We start from the raw sequence: 23948 nt of genomic DNA, 5'->3' as shown, positions 1-23948 counted from the left end.
TTATGCAGCCAGTTCTTAAATTGTAATATCAGAGGACCAAAAACACCTCAAAAAGAGAAAGGTCCCTTTTCAATTTGGGAAAAGGGTAAACAGTTGGCATCTGCATGTGGATGGTGCTTCTTGATGCAAACAAGTAAAGGTCCCAGTGGAAGAGAAAGGGATGCTGGCTTCTTGCCAGTTGGGCTGTCCCCAGGTGGGGATGCCATGCTTGCTGAGTGCCTATCTGAGGCACATCTAAACCTAGGGCTTTGGCAGTCTGACATGTGTCCTCATTCCTTGCTGCCACCTGAACAAATGACAGCCCTTCTTTCCAAGAAGTTACCAGAACGATACTGGGGGACTAGGGAATTGGTGTTCTACTGCAAAATGGGGGCTGGGAACTGAATATCTCTTTTCTTTTGTAGAGCACAGTCTGTATTTTATCAAAACCTCAGGGCCACCTCCTCCAGCACCCAGCTTTGACCAGCAGGAAATAAAATATGCTTGCAAATGTAACCTCTGATGTGGACTCTGGGGACACTCACTTCAGTGTCAACTGGGCCACCTTAAACATTCTTAGCCTAGGGTCTTATTCTACCTAAGAGTGGCACCTTTTATCCTAAGTCACTGGCTCCCGAGGCCAGTGGCTCCATTTTCCTGTAGTTTGTAATCCATCCCTAGACTGTGGCCCGGCCCCCATGGTTTGTGAGGACCGTACTACCTTTTTCTGCAAGAGACACTCTGTAGTTCTCCAGGAAGATGAGTTTCAACTTGCTTCCAACCACAGGGTCATTGTTCACCACCTCCGCCACGGATGTGATCAGTTTTATGATAAGTTTGGCCATGTGGTATCCAGGGGCAGCCTTGGGGAAGAGTGCGGATGTGAGAGAAGGCAGGTATGAGGAGGTGGAGAAACGGCAAGAGAGGAGAGCCCCCGCGTCCCCAGGGAAGAGAAGCAAACTTACTTTGCCCCCGATTATAACTGTTCTGGGCACGAATAGCTTCTTTGGGTCTTTCTTAATGCCTGAAAAAGATGGAGATAGGGGATGGGACCGATGATGATGGACGGCAGGGGTGCTGAGACCTGCACCTCCGGGGGGCTGGCTGGGGGCTGCAAGGCCGACTCACGGTTGTACATGGTGACCACGTGCAGGCAGTTCAGGAGCTGTCGCTTGTACTCATGGATACGTTTCACCTGCACGTCGAACATGGAGGATGGGTTGATCTTCACTTTGTACTCCTTCTCCAGGAACTGAGAAAACTTCAGCTTGTTCTCCTGTTGAGACAGAGCATGGGGTCAGAGCCCTTGAGACTCAGAAGGAACCGGTGCGGCGGGTGTGTGTGGGGTGGTGGTGGTCTGTTTTTAAACAATGGAGCATAAACCCTCCAAGGCAGTGCCCGGGAAAGAATCTGTGCGGGGAAGCTGCACCTGCTTCACGTTGGAGATCTCGCGGAGGAAGATGTCGTCGCCCAGGAAGCTGTTCAGCTTCGTCAGCTGGCTCGAGTCCTTCACATAGTCCTCCCCGATTTTCTTTCAGTTTAAAGCAAAAGGTGACTTTAATTGGAGAGGGCTGTCAATCCCACACGAGCAGTTTCTGTCCATCTGTGGTGGGTGCTTACATTCCTAAAACTCACCTACACCCCATAGCACAGAGAAAGACTTCACTCACAGAAGATGCTAGAGATGCTGTGTGGGAAGAACACTGGCTAGTACCTCAGGTGTAGTTTCTGTGGTTTTTGTTGTTTAGTCACTCAGTTGCGTCTGACTCTGCGGACCCGATGGACTGTAGTCTGCCAGGCTTCTCCGTCCATGGGATTTCCCAGGCAAGAAAACTGGAGTGGGTTGCTATTCCTCCTTCAGGGGAACTTCCTGACCCAGGGATGGAAACCATGTCTCCTGCATTGGCAGCTGTATTCTTTACCACTGAGCCACCGGGAAATTTGTTTCAGTGGTACTAAGTGTTAAAAACAGAAAGTCTACAAAAACGGGTGACAAAAAAACTCAGGTTCTGCTAGTGATTTATATGATCTTTGTTATCCTCTTTTATTAAGTCGGGGTACCACCTGTGTGTCATATGAGTACTGTTAACCAGAACTAGGTACATAAGGTGTGGGGTTTCCTTTTCTGAAATTGAGAATTTTAAGATGGCTACAGCAGAAAATGAAACCAAGCACAGTGCACGTGGGGCTGCACAAGTTGCTGGCTTGTGCCTGAAGCCAGCCCTGCTGCAGGCTGGATTAGTAAATTCTAAGTGTGCTCCCAGCCTCCCACATTCCAGTCATGCCTGGCTTCCCCTCAGCACTTCCCGGTTACCTCTGCTATTAACTCTGCCAGCCCTGGGTTGCAGAGTAAGAGCCAGCGCCTTGGAGTGATCCCATTGGTTTTATTCTGAAACTTGTCTGGTTCCAGGTCACTGAAGTCCTTGAATCTGGAGACGAAGAGACACATCACTGAACTTGGCTGGAATGGCAGGTTCCTGCATGCTGGATGAAGTTCAGAGTTACATTTAAGAAGCAGAGTGTAGGCTTAGAAAGATTGAACAAAAGTGTAGGGAGGGGCTGACAGTGGCTATAGCTGTCATTTTAAAAAGAAATCCATTTGCAATTCAAAATAATGACAAGAAAAAATCTAAATCACCCCCAAATGATTTCCTGGCACTGACATATATATCAGACTTTTGAGCAGGATAGTTTTTTTTTTTTTTGCTCCTAAATCTAGAATTAGGATGGTTAAGAGAGGAAGATCTTTTCCTTTTAGAGAACGGTTCTTTGTATAGAAAACAAATACTTTTAAACATTTAACAGGGCCTTTCCTCATCTCCAGTGGTAGCCCTGCCTTTACGAGCGCTGTTCAGTTACTGAGCAATGTTAGACCAGCTGCGATGTTAGCCCCCTCCAGGGACTGAGGCTCACACTTGGGTCTTCACGATGTCCGAGTGGATTTTAGCCACACCGTTCACAGCGTGGGAGCCCACAATGCAGAGATGGGCCATGTTGATCCTTTTGCCTCCTTCCTCTTCTATCAGAGACATCCTTCTCAGATGGTCGACATCTTGAGGAAACAAGGCAGCAATTTTCTAGGCAAAGGAAGAGAAAGGCCTTACTGATCACTCAGAATTCTGACAACCCTGGGGTAACATCATTCCCTTCCCAACCAAAACCTTTCATGGACTAAATATAAAACTTCATTCCCACAAAGAGGTGCTATATTAGCCCTGGGGAGATGCCATCCCTCCACCTCACAATATTTTCAAAAAGGTGCTGTTAACAGAGCCCCACCCAGACTTGAATGCTTTTGATGTATCAATGACAGAAAGATGTTTGGGCATCAAGCTTGGTAAGAGGGAAGACTGCAGCTACCCTTAACATCTCTAGACCTCCTTCTCCAAAGGGTTATGAATCTGTTAAAGTGACTTACATCTAAGTGCTTCTGATTTATCTCGTAAATGATCTGCAAATGTCGAGGAAGCAACTTCTCCACCAGCTCTACAGGCCAGCGCTCCAGGGCTTCTGGGAGCACCGTGTGGTTGGTGTAGGCAAAGGTCTTCTGGGTGATCTCCCATGCCTGCGGGACAGGGGGTTGGGGTTAAGGGGGTAGGGTTGTGTGTGTCAGCTGCTTCCCTCTGCAGAGCGGCTGCCTGTAGGTGCACCCCATCCCTCAGGCCAAACATTTCCTCAACTCTGGCCTGTCTGCCACAGGACGATTCTATCTGCATGTATACTATTAGTAGGTTCCTGAATGGTAGTGGGAAAAAAAAAAGCAGCAAAACTGTCCAATAAAACTTAAGACAGCATGTTGATAGATCTTTTCTATTATCCTAACTTGTCTTTTATTTATTAAATAAACAAAATTTAAGGAATAAAGCTTAAGTAATGTTCTGAGAAAGTACAGAGTATGATTAAATTCATTCGGGACACTTTCAATTAGCTCTAACCTGAGGCTAGAGAGTTTAATTTAGAATCCTTTTAGACACAGAAATGGAAAATACAATATAAGCCTTGATATAGCTACTGAACTGTGTCCCATTAGCAAGGTGTTTATTTCTTAGTCCTACTCGCTCCAAGAACTGAGAAATGTCAGCACCAGTGCAAACCTTTCATTGTTGTAAGTTATCAACAGTGACTTATTTTAAAAAACTGTAAAAAGGAGCTTTGGGCAAAATCTCTCAATCACAGATATTCTGGTCACTCAAAAGAAAAAGAAGCCAAACTCTCCAGACCTTGGACCAGGGCAGTTTTTCAATATCCACAAAAATCCTCATCAGCTCAGGGATGGCAAGTGCAGGGTGGGTGTCATTCAGCTGGATGGCAACCTGCATGGGGAAAGGAGAGCAACGTGAAGGTGCAGTGGCCCATCTCTGGCTTCCCTGTCCTTGTTCATCGCTCACACGAGCCAAACAAGACACCTACCTTTCATAGAACACTTTAAGTACACTGTAGCTCCCCAACTTTTTTAAAAATTGAAGTTGATTTAAAATACCGTGTCAGTTTCAAGTGTACAGCATAGTGATTCAGTTTTATATATATATATACGTATACACATTTGTGTGTGTGTGTATTCAGATTATTTTCCTTTATAGGTTCTTACAAGCTATGAAGTAATTTCCCCATGCTATACAGTAAATCCTTGTAGCTTATCTGTTCTGTGTATACCAGTGTGTATCTGTTAATCCCATAGTCCTGGTTTGTCTCCCCCTACCCGCTTTGGTAACCACAAGTTTATTTTCCATGTCTGTGAGTCTGTTCTGTTTTGTATGCAGATACTCAGATTTTCTAGCACTGAGACAGCTGAAGAGTAAGTCTGATGGAAGTCCTGATCCTCTCAGTGGTTCCCACCTGCATTCAGACTGAGTACTTGCCTGATCTGGGAAAGCATCAAACGCAGTTTCAGCGCTATTGCTGGAGTCAAACTTGGAGGCTTTGAAACGTCGGATGACATCTTGCAAGGTAGCAGCCACCACAAAATACTCCTGCTTCAATCTTAGCTCCTTCCCTTCAAAAAACTTCAAGCCAGAGAGATTGAGTGAGAGGGTTCACACTAGGACTGGCCAAAACATGACTGGTGTCGTCTGCCCAGGGGCCTATAACATCTATGGGATGTCTGGTGGAAGACGGCAGGTGGAAGGCCAAGCATTAGCCTCCTGGAGCTCCATGAAAATGACAGTAAAGGATTTTAGAAAGGCATACTGATAAAGGATGAAGGGAATGGAGAGAAGACAACAGCAACAACTTTTAGAAGCTGAAAAACAGATGGATAAATGGTAATTGAACCAGAAGATGCAGGAAAGCTGACTCTTGACCTAGTGGGGAAAAGCCAAAGGAACAGCCCAGTGTATACATTGAAGCTCCCAAAAGACCCAGAAACTGTCAGCATTGTGTGCCTTTAGACATAGGGATGAAGAGGGGGTAAAAAGTTAGTTGAGAGTCTAAGAAGCAGTTGGCCTCAGACCTCATCTCCAATTCCCTCAAATGAACAATCTCCTTTGCCAACTCAGGCAGAAGGTGGAGATCTATTCCCTGGAGATGGTTAAGCAGGTGCAGGTGGAGGCAGTAGTACCATCCCACACTAAAACGGGGGAAGAGGGTTCAGTGAAAGTGTGTGTACTGAATGCTGATACTTTCAGGCTTCTTCTCCCAACCAAATTTGAGAACACAGGCAGTTAGCATTAATTCCACTGAGGAAAAAAGCTGCAAGCACTTCTCCAGGGAATTTGGCCTGCCCAGAAGAGAAAAACTAAAGACATGGACATGCAGAGCTCCACAAGGAAGTGGCCCCAACAGGTCACAGGATAGTGAAGTCAAATAGGTAAATCCCAACCAGAAGTACAGAGCTCCCCAAAGCTTGTCAGTACCTCTCTCTTTAATTTTAGTGGGCACTTAAGGGTTAAAGATGTTGAAATAATAAAAGTTAGCTTAGAAGAAACAGAGATTAGAGAAAAGAACGATTATAAGAATACTATCAATAATACCCTCAGATAGATTAGATATTGTATTCAAGAAATAAGAATAAGATGCTTTAGTAAAATATCTAGAGTAAAAAAGACTACTCAAAAATTAAAACGTGATAGCCAAAATGAAACAGATTGAGAGAGTTGTGATTGCCCATAAGGTGAGTAAGAAGACAGAGATGATAAATAAAAGACAAAAAGTAAGAAAATTAAAGAACCAGTTGAGGATGTTTAATAATTCCAGACCATTTCTCAGAGAGCTGCAGTCGTGTGTTCCCAGACTGAAAGGGTACCCAGGCGTGAGGAGTGAAAACAGACTCACGCCAAAGCACCTCCCCCTCTAAAAAAACTTTCAGTACATTTTAGTACACTTGGAGATAGGGGCTTTAGAGGGGGATAGAAGGAGAGGAAGAGGGAGAGTAGAAGCTTTCAAAGGGGAAAAAAGCAGAATACAAACAAAAGATCAAGAATTCAAACTGCAGTGTATTTTTCAGCAACACCAAAAACTAGATTAAAAAAAAATCTTTGCGTCTTTGATATCCAGGCAAACTACCAATGTGAAGGCAAAATAAAGATCTCTTTCAACATGAAAGATCTCAAAAAAATTGGCCTCACATGTACCCTTTCCCAGGAAGCCCTAAGCATGTGTACTATCCAAACAAGGGATCAAACAAGCAAAAAGAAAAGGTGGGATCCTGGAAACAAATGACCTCAGAGAGCGTGAGAGCACAGAAGTCCTTAGAACGGTAGGAAAGTCGCTCCAAAGATGCCAGTGGAGCAGCCAACCAGGAGAGATCCAGAAGGGACTTCAGAAAGACCAAGTCAACAGAATACTTGAGATGTTTAAATATATTGAGAGGAAATTTCTACAACTGGGGTAGAGTATAGGATAGATTAGGGCAAAGTACTCAGAAAACCAAGCAAACAAAATAAGCATCAACTCCAGGAAAAACAAAAAATTTTTAAAGAAAGGAAAAATACTGACATGATGATATGGACGGGCATAGATCAGCTGTCTGTAGTGTTGACAGGTCATAATAATGTAAACACTAACTGAAGAGCTAGTGAAAATTACCAAGTAATTATGTTGAGAGATTGTGTGCTGTGCTTAGTCGCTCAGTCATGTCCGACTCTTTGTGACCCCAGAGTCCACCAGGCTCCTCTGTCCATGAGAATTCTCTAGGCAAGAATACTGGAGTGGGTTGCCATGCCCTCCTCCAGGGCAGATTCCTCTGAAATGTACTGAGGTTACACTGTTTCTCCCAAAGGAAAAATAACACATACCATTAAGTTCCTGATAATGCTGCAGCAAATCCACTTACTCCTCCTTGGAGACAGGTTTAACAGCAAGTGGATATCTAGTCTTAGGACCATTTATGTCCTAGTCCCCAAGATCCTTGTTTTGTGGCATCTTTGTGGAGCAGACTACTAAGTTGGTTGCTTCTGAGATTATTACTTAAAAAAAAATCATTATAGCTTCCAGAAAATTATTTTATTCATAGAGAAGTTAGAGCTAAGTACATTTAAGTCAACTAAGAATTGATAGTAGTCATTTGAGATTCAGGCCCAAGTGTTTGTTTTTTTTTTTTAAACTAAGTTAATTTTAGTGTAAATTTAGGAATGATCTGCAGTCCATGGGGTTGCAAAGAGTTGGACATGACATGGTGACTGAACAACAGCAACAGGAATGATCACCTTTAAGAAAAAGTTTAACAAGATAAATCAGTGGCATAAGAAACAAGTGTCTATTCCCGGGTCTGTTCTGAGGTCCATGACCACCACCTCTCCTGGGGGCAAAGGGGCAGAGGAGACCCATGAGTGAGCGGAAGAGGACAGGCAGGACCCCTCCAGGGACTTCTGATGCTGAGGATGAAACTCCTGTTCGGAAAGGAAGAAGTGCTTCATCCCAGCTGCACCTCATCTTTTATATCCAGGTTTTGTTTTGAAATACATGGACAGAGCCCCTCAAATAGGGATGGGTGAAACCCCAGTTCTGATTTCATGAACTGTACAAATTTGTCTTCCTTACTGGGATAGGAGGGGAAATCTAGACAATGGAGTATGAGCTATGGAGATTATTCCTCATTGACAGGAAAAAAACAACAACATTATTAAGTATGTGCTTTATGGCTACTGAATAGGCACTTGTGAAATAAGCCACTTCTGTTTCCACTGAGAAAGCCAGCTTGACCACTCACATTATCATTGGGATAAAGAACCCGGGAGATGTTCTCAGCCAGATTCCGGTCCAGCACGGCCTGAATGTAGTCTCCAACATTAACTGAAGGAAATGTTAGAAAAATCAATAAACAGACAGGCCAGCTACTGTCTTCAGAACCCCCATGATCTCACCTGATGCTTGCTGAATACCCTGCTTGTTGAATACCCCAACCTTTTTGGGACCAGGGACTGATTTTGTGGAAGACAATTTCTCCATGGACTTAGGGTGAGGGGGATGGTTTGGGATGATTTAAGCACATTACATTTAGTGTGGACTTTATTTCTAATCTAACACCACTACTGATCTGACAGAAGGTACTGGCCCATGGCCCAGAGGCTGGGGACCTTCTGCCATGTGGGTTTCCTAAAATTCCTAAAAATTCAAAAGGATTTCAACAAAACGTCGAGCTCTGGTTCACAGGAGAGTCTATGAAGGTCAGAATGAAGGACTGCTTTAACCGTGTTCTCTATACCTGCTCCATAAAATGCTTAGTCACTAAAGAGTTCATATTAGAAACTCAGCTCACTTTGGTTCTAATTAGTAAAGAAAAAGATTTAAAGACATATGAGCCCATGCTGTACTCACAGTCTCTGAGGTTAAAGTCGTTGGGCGCCCGAGCAGACCAGAGGCGCATGGTGTTGACGGTGTTGTTCAGATACCCAGGCACTGGGGTGTCATATGGAAGGGCCAGGACCACCTGTGGGGTGAAACCAAAGCAGCTGCTCACTGTTGCCCATGTAGGAGGATGTAGGTTGTACAGAGCTGGGAGATAGCAATGGGAATTTGTTTCCTGGCTCCATCACCAACTCAGATCATATGATCCCTAAACCAAGACGAGGCTCCCAGTGCTGGAGTGTCCTCCTCCCACTGGAACAATTTGAATGGCTGGAACGACCCAGACAGATGGACCTCTATATTAGTTTCATGTTGACTTCCCTTTGTGTCCTTTGCGCTGAGCTGGATGCAAATCATTCACATTTCAGATCAAGCCATTGCTCTAAGAATAACAAAATATGATGTGCAAAATAGCAAATGTGAATATGTATCCATTAAGAATAGTAATCAGGATAAGTTTCATGTTGGTTATTCAATGATCTGATTTCAAATATGGTGAAAAATCAATGGAATAGGAAATGTACGAAGGTAAACATGACATATGATGTTTAAAATGCTATCTTAGATTTTTCGCAGTTGCATGAAAAAGAGTTATTTTAGTGATCTAACAAATCAGCTGATAATTAGCTGAGATGGGTCTAAGAGGTGAGCTTTGGAAAATTTAGCTCAATATTTGTGGTCATGGAAATAGAGAACAGGAAGATGAACTGTGTTTTACATGACTTTAAAATTTTTGTGAGAAAAGACACTTCTATTCCCTGACGCATCAGAGTCAGTCTCTAAGGAAGGGGAATGACAGAACGGTTGAATTGGTGGACACTAGAGATCTGGAGAAAGAAATGGCAACCCCCTCCAGTGTTCTTGCCTGGAGAATCCCAGGGACAGGGGAGCCTGGTGGGCTGCCATCTATGGGGATGCACAGAGTCGGACACGACTGAAGCGACTTAGCAGCAGCAACAGCAGCAGCAGCAGAGATCTGGAGAAAGTAATGGCAACCCCCTCCAGTACTCTTGCCTGGAGAATCCCAGGGATGGCGGAGCCTAGTGGGCTGGCATCTATGGGGTCGCACAGAGTTGGACATGACTGAAGCTACTTAGCAGCAGGAGCAGCAGAGATCATTTAGTGCAACTTACTCATTTTGGACATGAGGGAAATTAGGCTAAGAAGTGACCTACCCAAGGTCACAGAAAGTGTTGAAATCTAACCACAGATCTCTTTAATTTGGTCTGCTGAATTATAAACGAATGAAGGACTCTAGTCTATTTCAATGACATACATTCAGTCATGCTTTCATGAACATCATAATCATAGAGTAACAAATCACACTGACTTGAATATCTTTTACTAGGAAATTAAGGTCTCTGAAGATTCTTAAAGCAAGTTGTGATCAATCAGGAAGTCATTTACAGAGTGGGATTGAGCCCGGATTCAAACATGACTCATCTTTCTGACCCTGGAAGCATAACTGAGGCAGCTGGGGAAGCGCATGGCTCGGAAGTCCCTTTAGAGAACTTCGGGGAGAAATCACCACCTCGGAGCTGAAACGAGGCTGTACCTTCTCTGGGATGCTCTCATGGTCGTGGGAGCATGAGAGCTGGGACTCCCCTCAGGAGCTTGGGCACTTGCTCAGAGCTGTGGTGCAGTGTGAGGCTCTTCCTGAGAAATCCTTCTTTCCCTCTCTCTTCACAGGTGTCACACCTGTGTAGTCTGAATGACTTCCCTCTTCTTCCTGTCCCCTCCCCCCTAATTTTTCATAGCATTTCTGCAATAGGTCACTTGTACTTCTAATTCTCCCTGCTGTCTGCTTCCCTGAGGACCTGAACTGACACAATAATGACAAAGACAGTTCAGTTTGCTGGAAGCCCTCAAACAGGCGCACACCAGGTCTGACCTCATGCTCTCTGACCTCACTAGTTACAAATCTGGGGGCTGATCAGGCAATAGCATCAATCCATGAAGTTCTGCACGAGGAGGGAGAGCTCACTCTTTATTACATCTGCCCCATAACCTTGCCTTTGTGGGCACAGAAAAATACACTCTCTCCAACTGGATTTCTAGATTTATTATGAAACTGTCTAGAGGCAATTTGTAAATACATCATCAGGTCATCATAAGGTTATCAGTGGGACCTATGGAGTAAACAGAATGCTTCCAGGATTGAATGTGTAAACTGCATACATTTAAATAGATCAGAAGCCTCTGGAAGTTTTAGACATCAAATACTTGCTAGTTTAACACTCAAAACATGTGAGAATTCTTTGGGCATATTAGCAATTGATTTGTTGCAGTTTTCCTGATCATATTTGTAAGCAACTGTAACTCAGACTGTGGTCTATTGTTTGACCAAAATAGAAGTGGAGGAGATATAAGGAAATGTCTTGAAATCACCATATTTATTTATTCCTTATATCATTATATATAATGACCTATTTTAGCTTCTAATCCATTATTTCATATGCTGCAAGAAAAAAAAAGACTTTTTAAAAAAAGTCTTACTTTTCTGAACTGTGACTAGCTTTGCATGGATTAACAGAATAAAGCGTTAGTTTAAAAGTTTGCTATAACATGAGTCTTGATTCTTCTAAGGTAAAATAAAGCATTTATTTATGAAGATTAGTCCACAAACCCACTGAATGTATCATTACAAGACTGAATTTTGCCCCTGATTTTGCTGTATAACTAAGAACATTTCCCTGGTCTTTACCATTTTCTTTAAGCTTTTAAAAAATGGCCAATGAGACATCTTTTCTGGCTTAAGATTGTATTTACTAAACAAGTATCTCAAGTGGAGCCTCCTGACTGGACAATGAAGTCCAACAGTTCTTAGGGCTTTTTTATCAGGAAGTAATAAATTGGAACATTCTGAAAGAGATGGGAATACCAGACCACCTGACCTGCCTCTTGAGAAACCTGTATGCAGGTCAGGAAGCAACAGTTAGAACTGGACATGGAACAACAGACTGGTTACAAATAGGAAAAGGAGTACGTCAAGGCTGTATATTGTCACCCTGCTTATTTAACTTATATGCAGAGTACATCATGAGGAACACTGGGCTGGAAGAAGCACAAGCTGGAATCAAGATTGCTGGGAGAAATATCAATAACCTCAGATATGCAGATGACACTACCCTTATGGCAGAAAGTGAAGAGGAACTCAAAGGCCTCTTGATGAAAGTGAAAGAGGAGAGTGAAAATGTTGGCTTGATCTCAACATTCAGAAAACGAAGATCATGGCATCTGGTCCCATCACTTCATGGGAAATAGATGTGGAAACAGTGTCAGACTTTATTTTTTTGGGCTCCAAAATCACTGCGGATGCTGATTGCAGCCAGGAAATTAAAAGACGCTTGTTCCTTGGAAGGAAAGTTATGACCAACCTAGATAGCATATTAAAAAGCAGAGACATTACTTTGCCAACCAAGGTCCGTCTAGTCAAGGCTATGGTTTTTCCCGTGGTCATGTATGGATGTGAGAGTTGGACTGTGAAGAAAGCTGATTGCTGAAGAATTGATGCTTTTGAACTGTGGTGCTGGAGAAGACTCTTGAGAGTCCCTTGGACTGCAAGGAGATCCAACCAGTCCATTCTAAAGGAGATCAATCCTGGGTGTTCATTGGAAGGACTGATGCTAAAGCTGAAACTCGAATACTTTGGCCACCTCATGCGATGAGTTGACTCACTGGAAAGAGTCTGATGCTGGAAGGGATTGGGGGTGGGAGGAGACGGGGATGACAGAGAATGAGATGGCTGGATGGCATCACTGACTCTATGGACATGAGTTTGAGTAAACTCTGGGAGTTGGTGATGGACAGGGAGGCCTGGTGTGCCGTGATTCATGGGGTCACAAAGAGTCGGACACGACTGAGCGACTGAACTGAACTGATGAGGACAGCAAAGCACAGCTCCTCCACTGGAGGGGCTGAAAAATAAATTGTTCAGTAACAGGGTAACACTCTACTTTGCATGTGTGCATGCTAAGTTGCTTTAGTTGTGTCTGACTCTTTGTGACTCTATGAACTGTAGCCTGCCAGGCTCCTCTGTCCATGGGATTCTCCAGGCAAGAATACTGGAGTAGGTTGCCATTTCCTCCTCCAGGGGATCTTCTTGACCCAGGGATCAAACTGGAAACCTGAGCCTCTTATGTCTCCTGCAGTTGGCATGTAGGGAATGCCAGGGCTGGGGCAGGATCTGCCCCTGCCTGCCCTCGGGCTAAAGGCAGGATAAATACATGTCCAAGAATTAAGTACATTTGGGTTGACACCAGCATTATTTCTCTAGCAGTGATCTGGCACATTAATAACAGCATGTATTTTGCAATATTTTGTGTTGTTTTTCTTGACTTTGTAATGAAGCATTTTGGTAATCCGTTGAATAAATACTTCAATTTAAAAATATTTACCCCTTAGAATTTACAAGTCAATGTACATATGGCAGTGGTGTGAAGAATGACATTTAACTTTATTCACTCTTGGTTTCAACAATAGTATATAAAACTAGAGAGCTAAGCATGCTGGGGTTATAGAATTGATTAATCTCTGAAAAGGTGATGACGAAATGACCCTGGTAAGTCACTTGACCTTAGGGAAGTCACTTCTCTGTTGACCTCAGCACCCTGGTCTCCAAAATGAGTGGGTTCCACTAAGAGAAGTAACACATTTATTTATAAAAATACATTGTTATTCAATATACAATACACTATACTGAATACCATATACACAACATACTGTGTTGTCCTCTATACAACGCTCAGTGTGAGGACTTGAAATACCTGGGTGTCGATCCATTTGGTCCCGGCCTCTGTGTGCTCCACTCTCCCATAGAAGTGAACAGGCAGCATGAACTCAGGGCGGGCCTTCTCCCAGGGGTTTCCATGCCTGAGCCAATCATCTGCCTCTTCTATCTGCAAAAAGGACATGGCTTATAATTTGTTTTTCAGGAGATGTGGACCTAACCCTTCAATTATATCAAATCAAAAATATTTTTTTACTGGATCAACTCAGTACTGCTTTGGCAAGAAAGACGTTGGTTCTGTCAACCTCAGTTCATCTTTGTTATTATCATATGGCCTAAATCAACAATACTTGGTAATATTGCTCTAAATGTTTTATATATATTATTGTGTTTAATCCTCATAGCAATCCTGTAGGAGGGAACTTACAGTTTCTCCCTTTTTAAAGGAAATTATAATTGCTCAAAGTAGCATGGACAGTGAATGATGAAGATAAGATTTGATGGTAGGTCTGTGGGTTCATCAACTGAAGAATTGATGCTTTTGAACTGTGGTGTTGAAGAAGACTCTTGAGAGTCCCTTGGAATTCAAGGAGATCAAACCAGTCAGTCCTAAAGGAAATTAATCCTGAATATTCATTGGAAAGACTGATGCTGAAGCTGAAACTCCAATACTTTGGCCACCTGATGTGAAGGGCTGATTCATTGGAAAAGACCCTGATGCTGGGAAAGAGTGAAGGCAGGAGGAGAAGGGGACAACAGAAGATGAGATGGTTGGATGGCATCACCGACTCGATGGACACGAGTTTGAACAAGCTCCAGGAGTTGGTGATGGACAGGGAAGCCTGTTGTGCTGCAGTCCATGGGGTCGCAAAGAATCGGACCCAACTGAGTGACAGAACTGAACTGAACTGTGGGTTCTAAAACCTGTGCCTTAACATCTGGGAAGCCAACTGTCTAGCTTGAGGGAAAGAGAGGCCTCCCAGTGGTGTTTACTGTTTGATACCTGGACATGATGGATCCTACATCATGATTTTCTGTCAAGAGCTTTGTGCCTAGAAAGCACAGCATCAGTGGAGAAAAGCTACTCATAGAAAGCTCCCTTAATAAAGCTTATTTCAGTATACATACAGAACACTATAACTTTTTTTCCATTAAAAAAAAATTGAAGTATAGTTGATTTACAATACTGTGTTAGTTCCAGATGTTCAGCATGGTGACAGTACTTTTGTAGATTATATTCCATTATTCAAGGCTATGGTTTTTCCCGTGGTCATGTATGGATGTGAGAGTTGGACTGTGAAGAAAGCTGATCGCCGAAGAATTGATGCTTTTGAACTGTGGTGCTGGAGAAGACTCTTGAGAGTCCCTTGGACTGCAAGGAGATCCAACCAGTCTATTCTAAAGGAGATCAATCCTGGGTGTTCATTGGAAGGACTGATGCTAAAGCTGAAACTGCAATACTTTGGCCACCTCATGCGACGAGTTGACTCACTGGAAAAGAGTCTGATGCTGGGAGGGATTGCGGGTTGGAGGAGACGGGGACGACAGAGAATGAGATGGCTGGATGGCATCACTGACTCGATGGACATGAGTTTGAGTGTACTCCGGGAGTTGGTGATGGACAGGGAGGCCTGGCGTGCTGTGATTCATGGGGTCGCAAAGAGTCGGACACGACTGAGCAACTGAACTGAACTGAACTGATAGGTTATTATAATAGGTATAATTTCCTGTGCTATCCAGTGTATCCTTGTTGCTTATCTGTTTTATACATAGTAGTTTGTTAATCCCATACTCCTAATTTGTCCCTCTCCTCTTCCTTCTCCCATTTGGTAACCACAAGTTTGTTTTCTATTATCTGTGAATCTATTCTGCATATGCATTCATTTGTATTATTTTTTAGATTCCACATATAAATGATAACATATTGTATTTGTCTTTCTCTGTGTGACCTATTTCACTAAGCATAATAAGCATAATATTCTCCACATCCATCCATGATACTGCAAGTGGCAGCATTTCTTTTTTATGGCTGAGTAATATTTCATGGCATATATATATCATATCTTTATCCATTCATCTGTTAATGGGCACTTGGGTTGCTTCCATGTCTTGACAATTGTAAATAGTGCTGCTATGAACATTGGGGGTGCATGTATGTTTTTGAATTAGTGTTTTCATTTTTTCCAGCTATATGCCCATGAATGGAATTGCTAGAACACACGGTAGTTCTATTTTTAGTTTTTTAAGGATTGTCCATTGGGTCCCATAGTGGCTACACCAATTTATATTCCCACCAACAGAACACCATTACATTTTGTAGTCTTTGTTTAATTTAATCCTCATATAATTTTGATCTGATAATGAACTATTACTTACAGTTCATTTTAAGAAATACTAACAAGGTAAGGAATTTATTTTATTGATAATTTCAACGTATCCCCACGCAGTTATGTCAGTTTATAACAAAATATTTCTTATACAATCTTTAAAATCAGAATTTGTATTTAGGGCATCCTGGACATCAAATAAATTTTGTTTTCTATAAAAAACATAAAAATACCAAAACAAGGACAAAACACATGGTGGGAGGGGGGTACATTTTTAAAGATATTATTAGTGAAAACTTTAACATATTGTATATATATTAAAAGATGGAATTGTGTCTGGCAAGAAGGAAGGGTTACGGTTTTTTAATACAAAGTTCTCTTGTCAATGAGATTACCCCAAATATGGTTATTTTACCTATTTACTTCCTCACCCTTCCCTCATAGAAAACTCAGGTTTAGTTTAAAAAGATATTAATTACGAATTATCACACAATGCTGGATGCTTCATGATCACCTACATATGAGTTCAGTGTCTGCCCCAGGCAGTGTGGAGAGAAGTGAACAAACACAGCTAACTTTTGAGATATTAGACAAAACATTAATGTCAACAGCCAGACATGCTAACACATATCCGTTTATTCAAACACTGATCATGACTTTATACTGGGAATGCCAGTAAGCCACCCATTAACAGGAACTACCAGCAACATGATGAATGAAGAGGGAACTCACAGAAACAACATCTTTAGATGGAAGGTCTGGAGTTAGACAGCTGCTGGAGACAGGAGAATGTAGCAGATGCAGGAGGAAGCCTAGGGAAGGCTGGACCTAGATGTGAGCTAATCAGTAAAATGCATCCTGTTCAAATGCAGAGTCTCAGGCAGTATGGGGAGGGAGTCTCTAAATTTGCATTTAAAAATCTGCATCTTAACATGAAGTCAGTGGGTACATGGTGCAGCCAGGAGCTACATGGTGATACAAAGTCAGGAACTATAATTCAGACCTGAGACTTCCGCTATCCCCGTCATAAAGAGGACAACAAAAAGACAATGAAAAATTAACAAGGAAAGGACTGAATTTTTATCAGTTGATAAGAGATTGGTAAAGTTAGAGCCCACTAGCTCATATTAATAACTAGAAACTTGATGAAAAATAAACGAGAGTATCCACAAAGCATCAAACATTCTTAATTACAAAACACTTCCTGCTGCACTTAGGCAAGGGGGCAGGTTCTGGGTTTCAAATACCGATCAATGTGAACACTGCTTCCTGTAACAGGAATGAGCCTTAGGGCCTAGCTGCCTCATTTCAGCATGCAGGACTGTTGTTAATATACACATTCAGGTTGTGTGTGAACCAGGAGGACAGTGAGGCAGAAACAGCTTTCCTCTCAAAAATCCTGTGGACCTTCTTGAGTTTTACACATTCATAAGTAAAAAAAGGGTCTGTATCTCGTGCCTTTGTTGGCTTTCTGTGAGCTAGTTTATGGGAAGTGAGCAGCTCTCATTCCTGTAACTCTTGTAATCCAGTCATTCATGTGCCTCCTTCATGAGGATTCAGTACGGCTGTGGTGCTGTTACCCCTCTGATAGGAACTCTAACTCGGTGTAAAGCCCCAAAGGTCTATTACTTATTTTTATTTTATATTTCATTTACAGTGTTGTGTTTGTTTCAGGTGTACAGCAAAGTGATACAGTCATATATATATATATATATATGAATTAACAAAAGCAGTTCCCATCTTTTGATGGGGTGCTCATGGTTTATAACATAAATGGCATTATTTTGAGAGAGGGATAACTTAGGTATGGCATTGGGTTTTTTTTCTTTTTGCAGCTTGAGGCAGTTGTAAAATAATGTAGCTTTTTACAACTGTGTATTCTATAGTATTTTTTCATTTGGTGAAATTTTAACTGTTAATATTTTTGGCATTGTGGTTTGTACCATTTATCAAATAAAAATAAAAAAAAGAAAAAGAAAAAAATAAATGGTAAGAACATGGGTGAACATAAAAAAAAAAAATCATGTGCACAGGTTAAGGGGGCAACATATTTTCTGCTGATAAATGCAGCAGAATCAGACTGTTCTCCCCTCAAGCAGAATGAAATGCCCACAGAAGAGAAACTGAACTCCCAGCTTCCCACCACCGGCCCCTGCCAGCCTCTCATGCAAGTCAGAGGCTGCATTTACTCTTTTGAGGACAAACTGTTAAGTGATAAGGGACTGACTAGTTAGCCAGTCACTCTTAAGGCAATCCAGTGTTGGTTTGATTTTTTTCCCACCAAATAATGGCTGATTTTAATTCCACTGGGTTACTTAACACATTCTGGAGGAGAATAGAACTCCTAGCTTGCTATTCTTTATTGAGCCTGTTCTTGATTTTGGCAAGAAATCTGTCAATAATTCCCTCAATTATACAAAGCTTGTTTTTAAGGTAAATTGAAGCATAGATATTTCATCAACACAAGCTGGTCTGAGCAGATCAGAAGAGAAAGAGAGAACTGCCCCCACCCAGTCCACAGAGGCTGTGGGGTGGTGATAAACTTCCTCTCTATCCTGCTTCCTTCCAGCAAATTAGCCTATAAATTTAGATTTCCATGTAGCCAGTGATCCCTGAATGCCCCAGCTTGCGGAGCCATATGAAGAGCAGGGGCCAGATGGGAGGAGAGCTTTCATTTATATCCAAGTGGGCTGTTTGGATCTGAACATCCCAGATGAAAAGGAGTTGAGATAAAGCAAACAGGAGACTTAGAGAGAGGAGCAAAGTGCCCCTCTGGCTGGGAGTGAGGAGTGTGTGGCAGCTGGATCTGGCATCTTCCTAGAGAAATTACTCAATGGAATCTATTCCAGCTAGCATGGAAGCAGAGGTCAGCTCAGGGTCTCAGTCAGTGGTTGAATACTAAGAAATGCTTTTCCTCTCAGTTGTGGGCTACACAGGACATGAAGAACCAGTGAGTAAAAATCAGGTGGTGTCAACAAACTTTGCTGTCTGATGATATCAATCATTGAAAAATGTTTCTGGGGAACACCGAGAACTCAACAATGGCCACAGGAAGCTTGCTGGGTAATGTGAACTGTGCATGGCTAGTCAGAGCAGGCTGGGCACGGGCTCTAAGAGACAGAAGGTTCCAGCAGATGGCTCGATTCAACTCTGAGATTTCTATTGCCAGCGTATCTTTCCACCCAGAACTTTAGCACGTGACTGTTAAACTTTAATGTGAGGCTGTTGCAATTGTCTTTCCCCCTTTTCCTCCCAGTGCCCAGTCATTTTCAGAGAACTATTCCTGATAAGGTTTCTATGATCCCCAGTAGAGTTCAAGGTAGGTCAAGCATTTTAGCAATAAAATTATTTTTCTTGAGGGCAGGGTGGAGTTCACAAAGAACACTTTGTTACTCCAAATCTTCCTTGAAGAGAGCCTTCAAAAACGGAAAGTCCATCACCCTTTAAAAATCTTCCTAGCCTGTGCAATTTTTATCAGGCTTTTCTATGGTAAGAGCAATCCTGTAGCCGATGTGCCGGGGAGTGACCATGGGCTGAAAAAGCATGTTGCTTTCCTGAAATATATATATATACATATATATATATATATTTTTTTTAATGGTTTCTTTTTTATGGAATGATGTATTTTATCTGTGCTCTTTAAAATCCCATCCCAGTGAGCAATGACTATGGTAGATAAAATTAGGTGTCCTTCTGACTCAATTTCAAGTTAAAACAAAAGAAGTGATGCAGGATAGTGAAGCTAGCTTTGGAGACTAGCCAAAGCCATTTTCTCTTTTCCCCTTAAAACACTGGAGATGCATACTTCTTGCTCTCACAGGAGAGAAGGGATGGTTTCCTGGAACAAGGACATTTAAAGGTAGCAAAGGTCAAAGGTGTGAATAACAGAGTGGCCTTTCATTAAGACTTTGGGGGAAATGCACTTGGAAGAATTTTCCTGAGATTGAGCAGCTGAATTTAAAGAGAAATCTTTAAATCTTTCAATTTAAAAAGAAAAGTAAAAAATAAAATCCTTAAACATTGTGGGGTATAATGAGTATCACACAGGATACAAAGACCAAGAATGGATGCCATGTATTGCTTGGTCATGGTGTGTTAAAATCTTGGTCCTGCTGGAAATGCCTGCCAAGCTAGGCTTCTTACCATGTAACCCTAGATTTCTTCATTGTAGAAGGCAGCCAGTTATTTTTATATCTTTTTATGATTATAAAATACACATTTCTTATAGACTATGAGTCATGTAGAAGAATAAAAAGATAGTCAAAGTCATCCATAATCCTGTCTCCCAGAGATAATTAATTACTATTGAATGAACCTTTGAGATATATATATATATATATATATATATATACACACTTTTTTCCCCTAGCATTTTATCATTTTTGCTTCCTTTGGATAGGTCATACTATTCACATGATCCTATATCCCTATTTTTCAACTACACAAACAATTTTCCATTTTACTACAATTAATCAAAAACATGAAATCAATGGCTATATTAATATATTATACAATGCCACAATTTGTTAAAGTATACTCCTTTTATTAGGCAAAATTAACATTCTTGAGTACCTACTTGTGTGCCAGACATTTTACATATTTTTATCATAATTTTGGGAAGCTGGCATCTCCATTTTGCAGACAAGAAAACCCAGGTTCAGAGAAGTTAGGTAACCTAATCAAGGCAGCATAACTTGTAAAGGTAATGAGTTGCAGTTAGCTCTCAAATTAGAAATGAGATCTCAAATAAGAGCCCAAATGTTTTTTCCTACCCAACACTGCCTCCTAATTGGTTTAGGAGTAGCTGAAGATACATTGGTGTTGGTGGTTTAGTTGCTAAGTTGTGTCCGACTCTTGCAACCCCACGGACTGTAGCCCACTAGGCTCCTCTGTCCATGGGATTTCCAAGGTAGGAATATTGGAGTGGTTTGCCATTTCCTTCTCCAGGGATAGCACTCAGGTCTTCTGCATTGCAGGCAGTCTCTTGCATTGCAAGCAGACTCTTTACCAACTGAACCAACAGGGAAGCCCCTGAAGATACACTGGCCCTTAAAATTTGGAAGTTTGTCTTTCAATAGGTTCCCAATATTCTCCTGGGATTTTCCTCGATGCAACCTCTGATCAAATCGAATCTTTTAGTACCTACTCTCCTTGGCCCAGAAAATGTCCAAATATTGAGGGAGGAGAAAGCAGATGGTGACAACACTCAGCTTCTCATCCTTCCCCTCCCCAGGGATCAGCTCCAGCCTAGGTCCCCCAACCCAATGCCTAAGCACGCTGCCTTTGGACTTACTCTTAGAAGTGTGACAAGGGCTCAGAGAGGTCAGGCTTTTCTGAAAATCCAGTATCTTTGGGGTATGGGTATGAGACAAAGATAGGGAGAAAGAGAAAGCCTAAATCAAATTTAACATCAAGGAAAACTGTCCGTGCATGGACAGCTACATGACTGTAGCTCAAAGGATTACCAAAGATAGAGAGAAACAAATACTCAAGAATCTGGTTTGGTTATATGAAAATAAAACAAAAGTCATTTATATGGATTAACTACTATTTGTGCAATTTTCTATGGAGCACTATAATTACACATATTAAATATGTGCCAGATTTATTTGATATAATAGTTAACAAGGCTGCCTGCAGTTATATATAAAAAAAGCAGAAGACTGAATTTATGTATCTTATAAGGAGGGCAAGACTCTGAATGTAGAAAAGAATACTGATTGTGACTGGGAAATCTGGGGATTCAGATTTACCAACAGTGTGATCTGAGGTGACTTCACCTCTTAAGAGCCTCAGTTTTCTCACCTACAAAAATGGTGACATGCTTCCTACCTTCAAGGGCTATTGGGAAAGATCATGAGTCAAAAGACATGCTCCTCCATTTTGCATGCTACAGAGATAGGACATTGCCCATTACAGGCGGTCTGCATTCGGGCACTCAGTGATAAGTATCTTCATAGCATCCTTATGAGTCTGGCACTGTGAAAGATGCTATAGATATGGTGGTGAATGATACTGGTGATATTGGCAGGCTCTCGGCTCTTAGGGAGCTTACATCACAAAGTGGAAAGACTGACGGAATTCACAGATGTCAATCAAATGCCACAGAAATTAGTAACACCCTCCGTTAAATTCTGAAAATTATAAATCATCTAGAACATCATCAAGGCAAAATTTTAATGACAAAATTAAAAAATATGAGTCACATACCTGCCATCCATCTCGAATCTTCTGATTGAAGATTCCATATTCATATCGGATGCCATATCCATAGGCTGCGAGCCCCAGAGTTGCCATGGAATCCAGGAAGCAGGCTAAATTAAACCAAGCACAAGCAAAAGACAGAGTTATCAAGGTAAGTAAAAATTTGTCTTTCTCTAAAAAACATGGCAGCCACAAAACATTTTTCTATGAGAAACCATACTTGTATTTTAAAGCACAGAGACTGCTGCATAGTGAGTATTAATTTTTTAAAGTCACATTTTCCCCAATTATAATAAAATAAATACCATAGAAAAGTTAGAAAATACAAAAATGCATAAAGAAGAAAACAAACATCATTTATTATCTCACTATCTAGAAACTACTACTGCGTACATGTTGGCATTCCATTTGAGAATAGCTAAGGAAACTGGTCTGTGTTAGACATAGCCTTTATTGTGCCTGTCCCTCGCACTGCCCTTTCTAAGGAAACCTGTCTCCATGCCCCCTTGCTTGAAAAGACATGTATAATTTACATGTGACCCATCTGACCAACTGGGACATCTGTGGCAGAATCTCTGGCTAATGGATTTCCAGTGTTGTTCACATCCCAGGTTATGCTTCAGGGAGTCTGGACCTATAAGTGAATATTGCTTGACTAAATTTCTAGGCTAATCATAGTAATTCTATGTCCTTCACTAGTTTTGGTTTTGGCCTGAGCATACGATGACATTCTGTCCAGTGAGAGCTGCTAGGAGGTCTGCTGGGTGCAGCGAAAGATTCTTCTTACTGCTGCTGTCTTTTTTCCATGAAAAGTCAAAAGAACCACAGAAATGCAGAGTCCTGACTGAACTGTGCTGCTGAATAAATTAACCTTGGAATGGCCAACCTCTAGAGTTTTTCTGTGATAATACATGGACTTGTTGGCTGAATTTTTAAAATTTATTTTATTTTTGGCTCTGTGTTGCTGCACTCAGGGTTTCTCTAGTTGTGGCAAGCAGGGGCTACTCTCTAGCTGTAGTGCACAAGGCTTCTCATTGCAGTGGCTTCTCTCATGGCACAAGGGTGCTAGAGTACAGGCTCAGTCGTTGCGCACAGGCTTGGTTGACTCATGGTGCATAGGATCTTCCCGGACCAGGAATCAAACCTGTGTCCCTTGCATTGGCAGGCAAATTCCTAACCACTGGACCACCAGGGAAGTCCAGGATGCATATTTTTAATTTAATAGTATTGGTATTATATTTTTAATATTTTCCTCTATATTTGTTGAAAAATAATTTCTGGATTAAAAACTCAAACTGAATCCATATAAAAAAGGATATTCATTAATTAAATCGAGGAGAAGACTCTTGAGAGTCCCTTGGACTGCAAGGAGATCCAACTAGTCCATTCTAGAGGAAACCAATCCTGGGTGTTCATTGGAAGGACTGATGCTAAAGCTGAAACTCCAATACTTTGGCCACCTCATGCAACAGGTTGACTCACTGGAAAAGAGTCTGATGCTGGGAGGGATTGGGGGCGGGAGGAGACGGGGATGACAGAGAATGAGATGGCTGGATGGCATCACCAACTCGATGGACATGAGTTTGAGTGAACTCCGGGAGTTGGTGATGGACAGGGAAGCCTGGTGTGCTGTGATTCATGGAGTCACAAAGAGTCGGACATGACTGAGCGACTGAACTGAACTGAACTGAATAGTATAACAACTGTATCATTGCCTACTAGTCAATCAAAAAACAAACTGTCAAATGCACAAGATGATAACACAATGGCTAAACAACTTAGGTCCTACCACACAAGTATGTGAATTGAGCAGTTGTGAACAGTGAAGTGAAGGGGAAGCCTTCAGGGCACAGGAAGCATCTGGTTAGCTTTGGGGTTTGAAGCAATGTCTCCAAACTTTTTAAGCAATGTCTCTTTTGTTCAAG

At 41.8% G+C, this 23948-nt stretch overlaps 1 protein-coding gene across 3 annotated transcripts in view; it reads right to left on the bottom strand.

Moving 5' to 3' along the window:
* Positions 1-23948, bottom strand: part of PYGL (glycogen phosphorylase L) — a 62240-nt gene that overhangs the window by 29504 nt on the left and 8788 nt on the right. For all 3 annotated transcript variants that reach the window (XM_088839719.1, XM_055435420.2, XM_088839720.1), the window contains exons 4-16: positions 22030-22133; positions 13530-13661; positions 8734-8845; positions 8126-8208; positions 4839-4982; positions 4200-4292; positions 3398-3544; positions 2893-3056; positions 2294-2408; positions 1409-1510; positions 1108-1255; positions 945-1003; positions 701-842 (exon numbers count right to left, since the gene is read on the bottom strand). In XM_088839719.1, coding sequence (XP_088695845.1) covers positions 701-842; positions 945-1003; positions 1108-1255; positions 1409-1510; positions 2294-2408; positions 2893-3056; positions 3398-3544; positions 4200-4292; positions 4839-4982; positions 8126-8208; positions 8734-8845; positions 13530-13661; positions 22030-22133 — 1545 coding nt within the window. The remainder of the gene's footprint in view (positions 1-700; positions 843-944; positions 1004-1107; positions 1256-1408; positions 1511-2293; positions 2409-2892; positions 3057-3397; positions 3545-4199; positions 4293-4838; positions 4983-8125; positions 8209-8733; positions 8846-13529; positions 13662-22029; positions 22134-23948) is intronic.

Source organism: Moschus berezovskii, chromosome 9 (genome assembly GCF_049115385.1).
Source record: "Moschus berezovskii isolate FMDL1 chromosome 9, NW_MosBer_1.0, whole genome shotgun sequence".
Lineage (NCBI taxonomy): Eukaryota > Metazoa > Chordata > Mammalia > Artiodactyla > Moschidae > Moschus > Moschus berezovskii.
The sequence above is the reverse complement of the archived record's forward strand: the minus strand, read 5'-3'. Positions and strand labels throughout refer to the sequence as shown.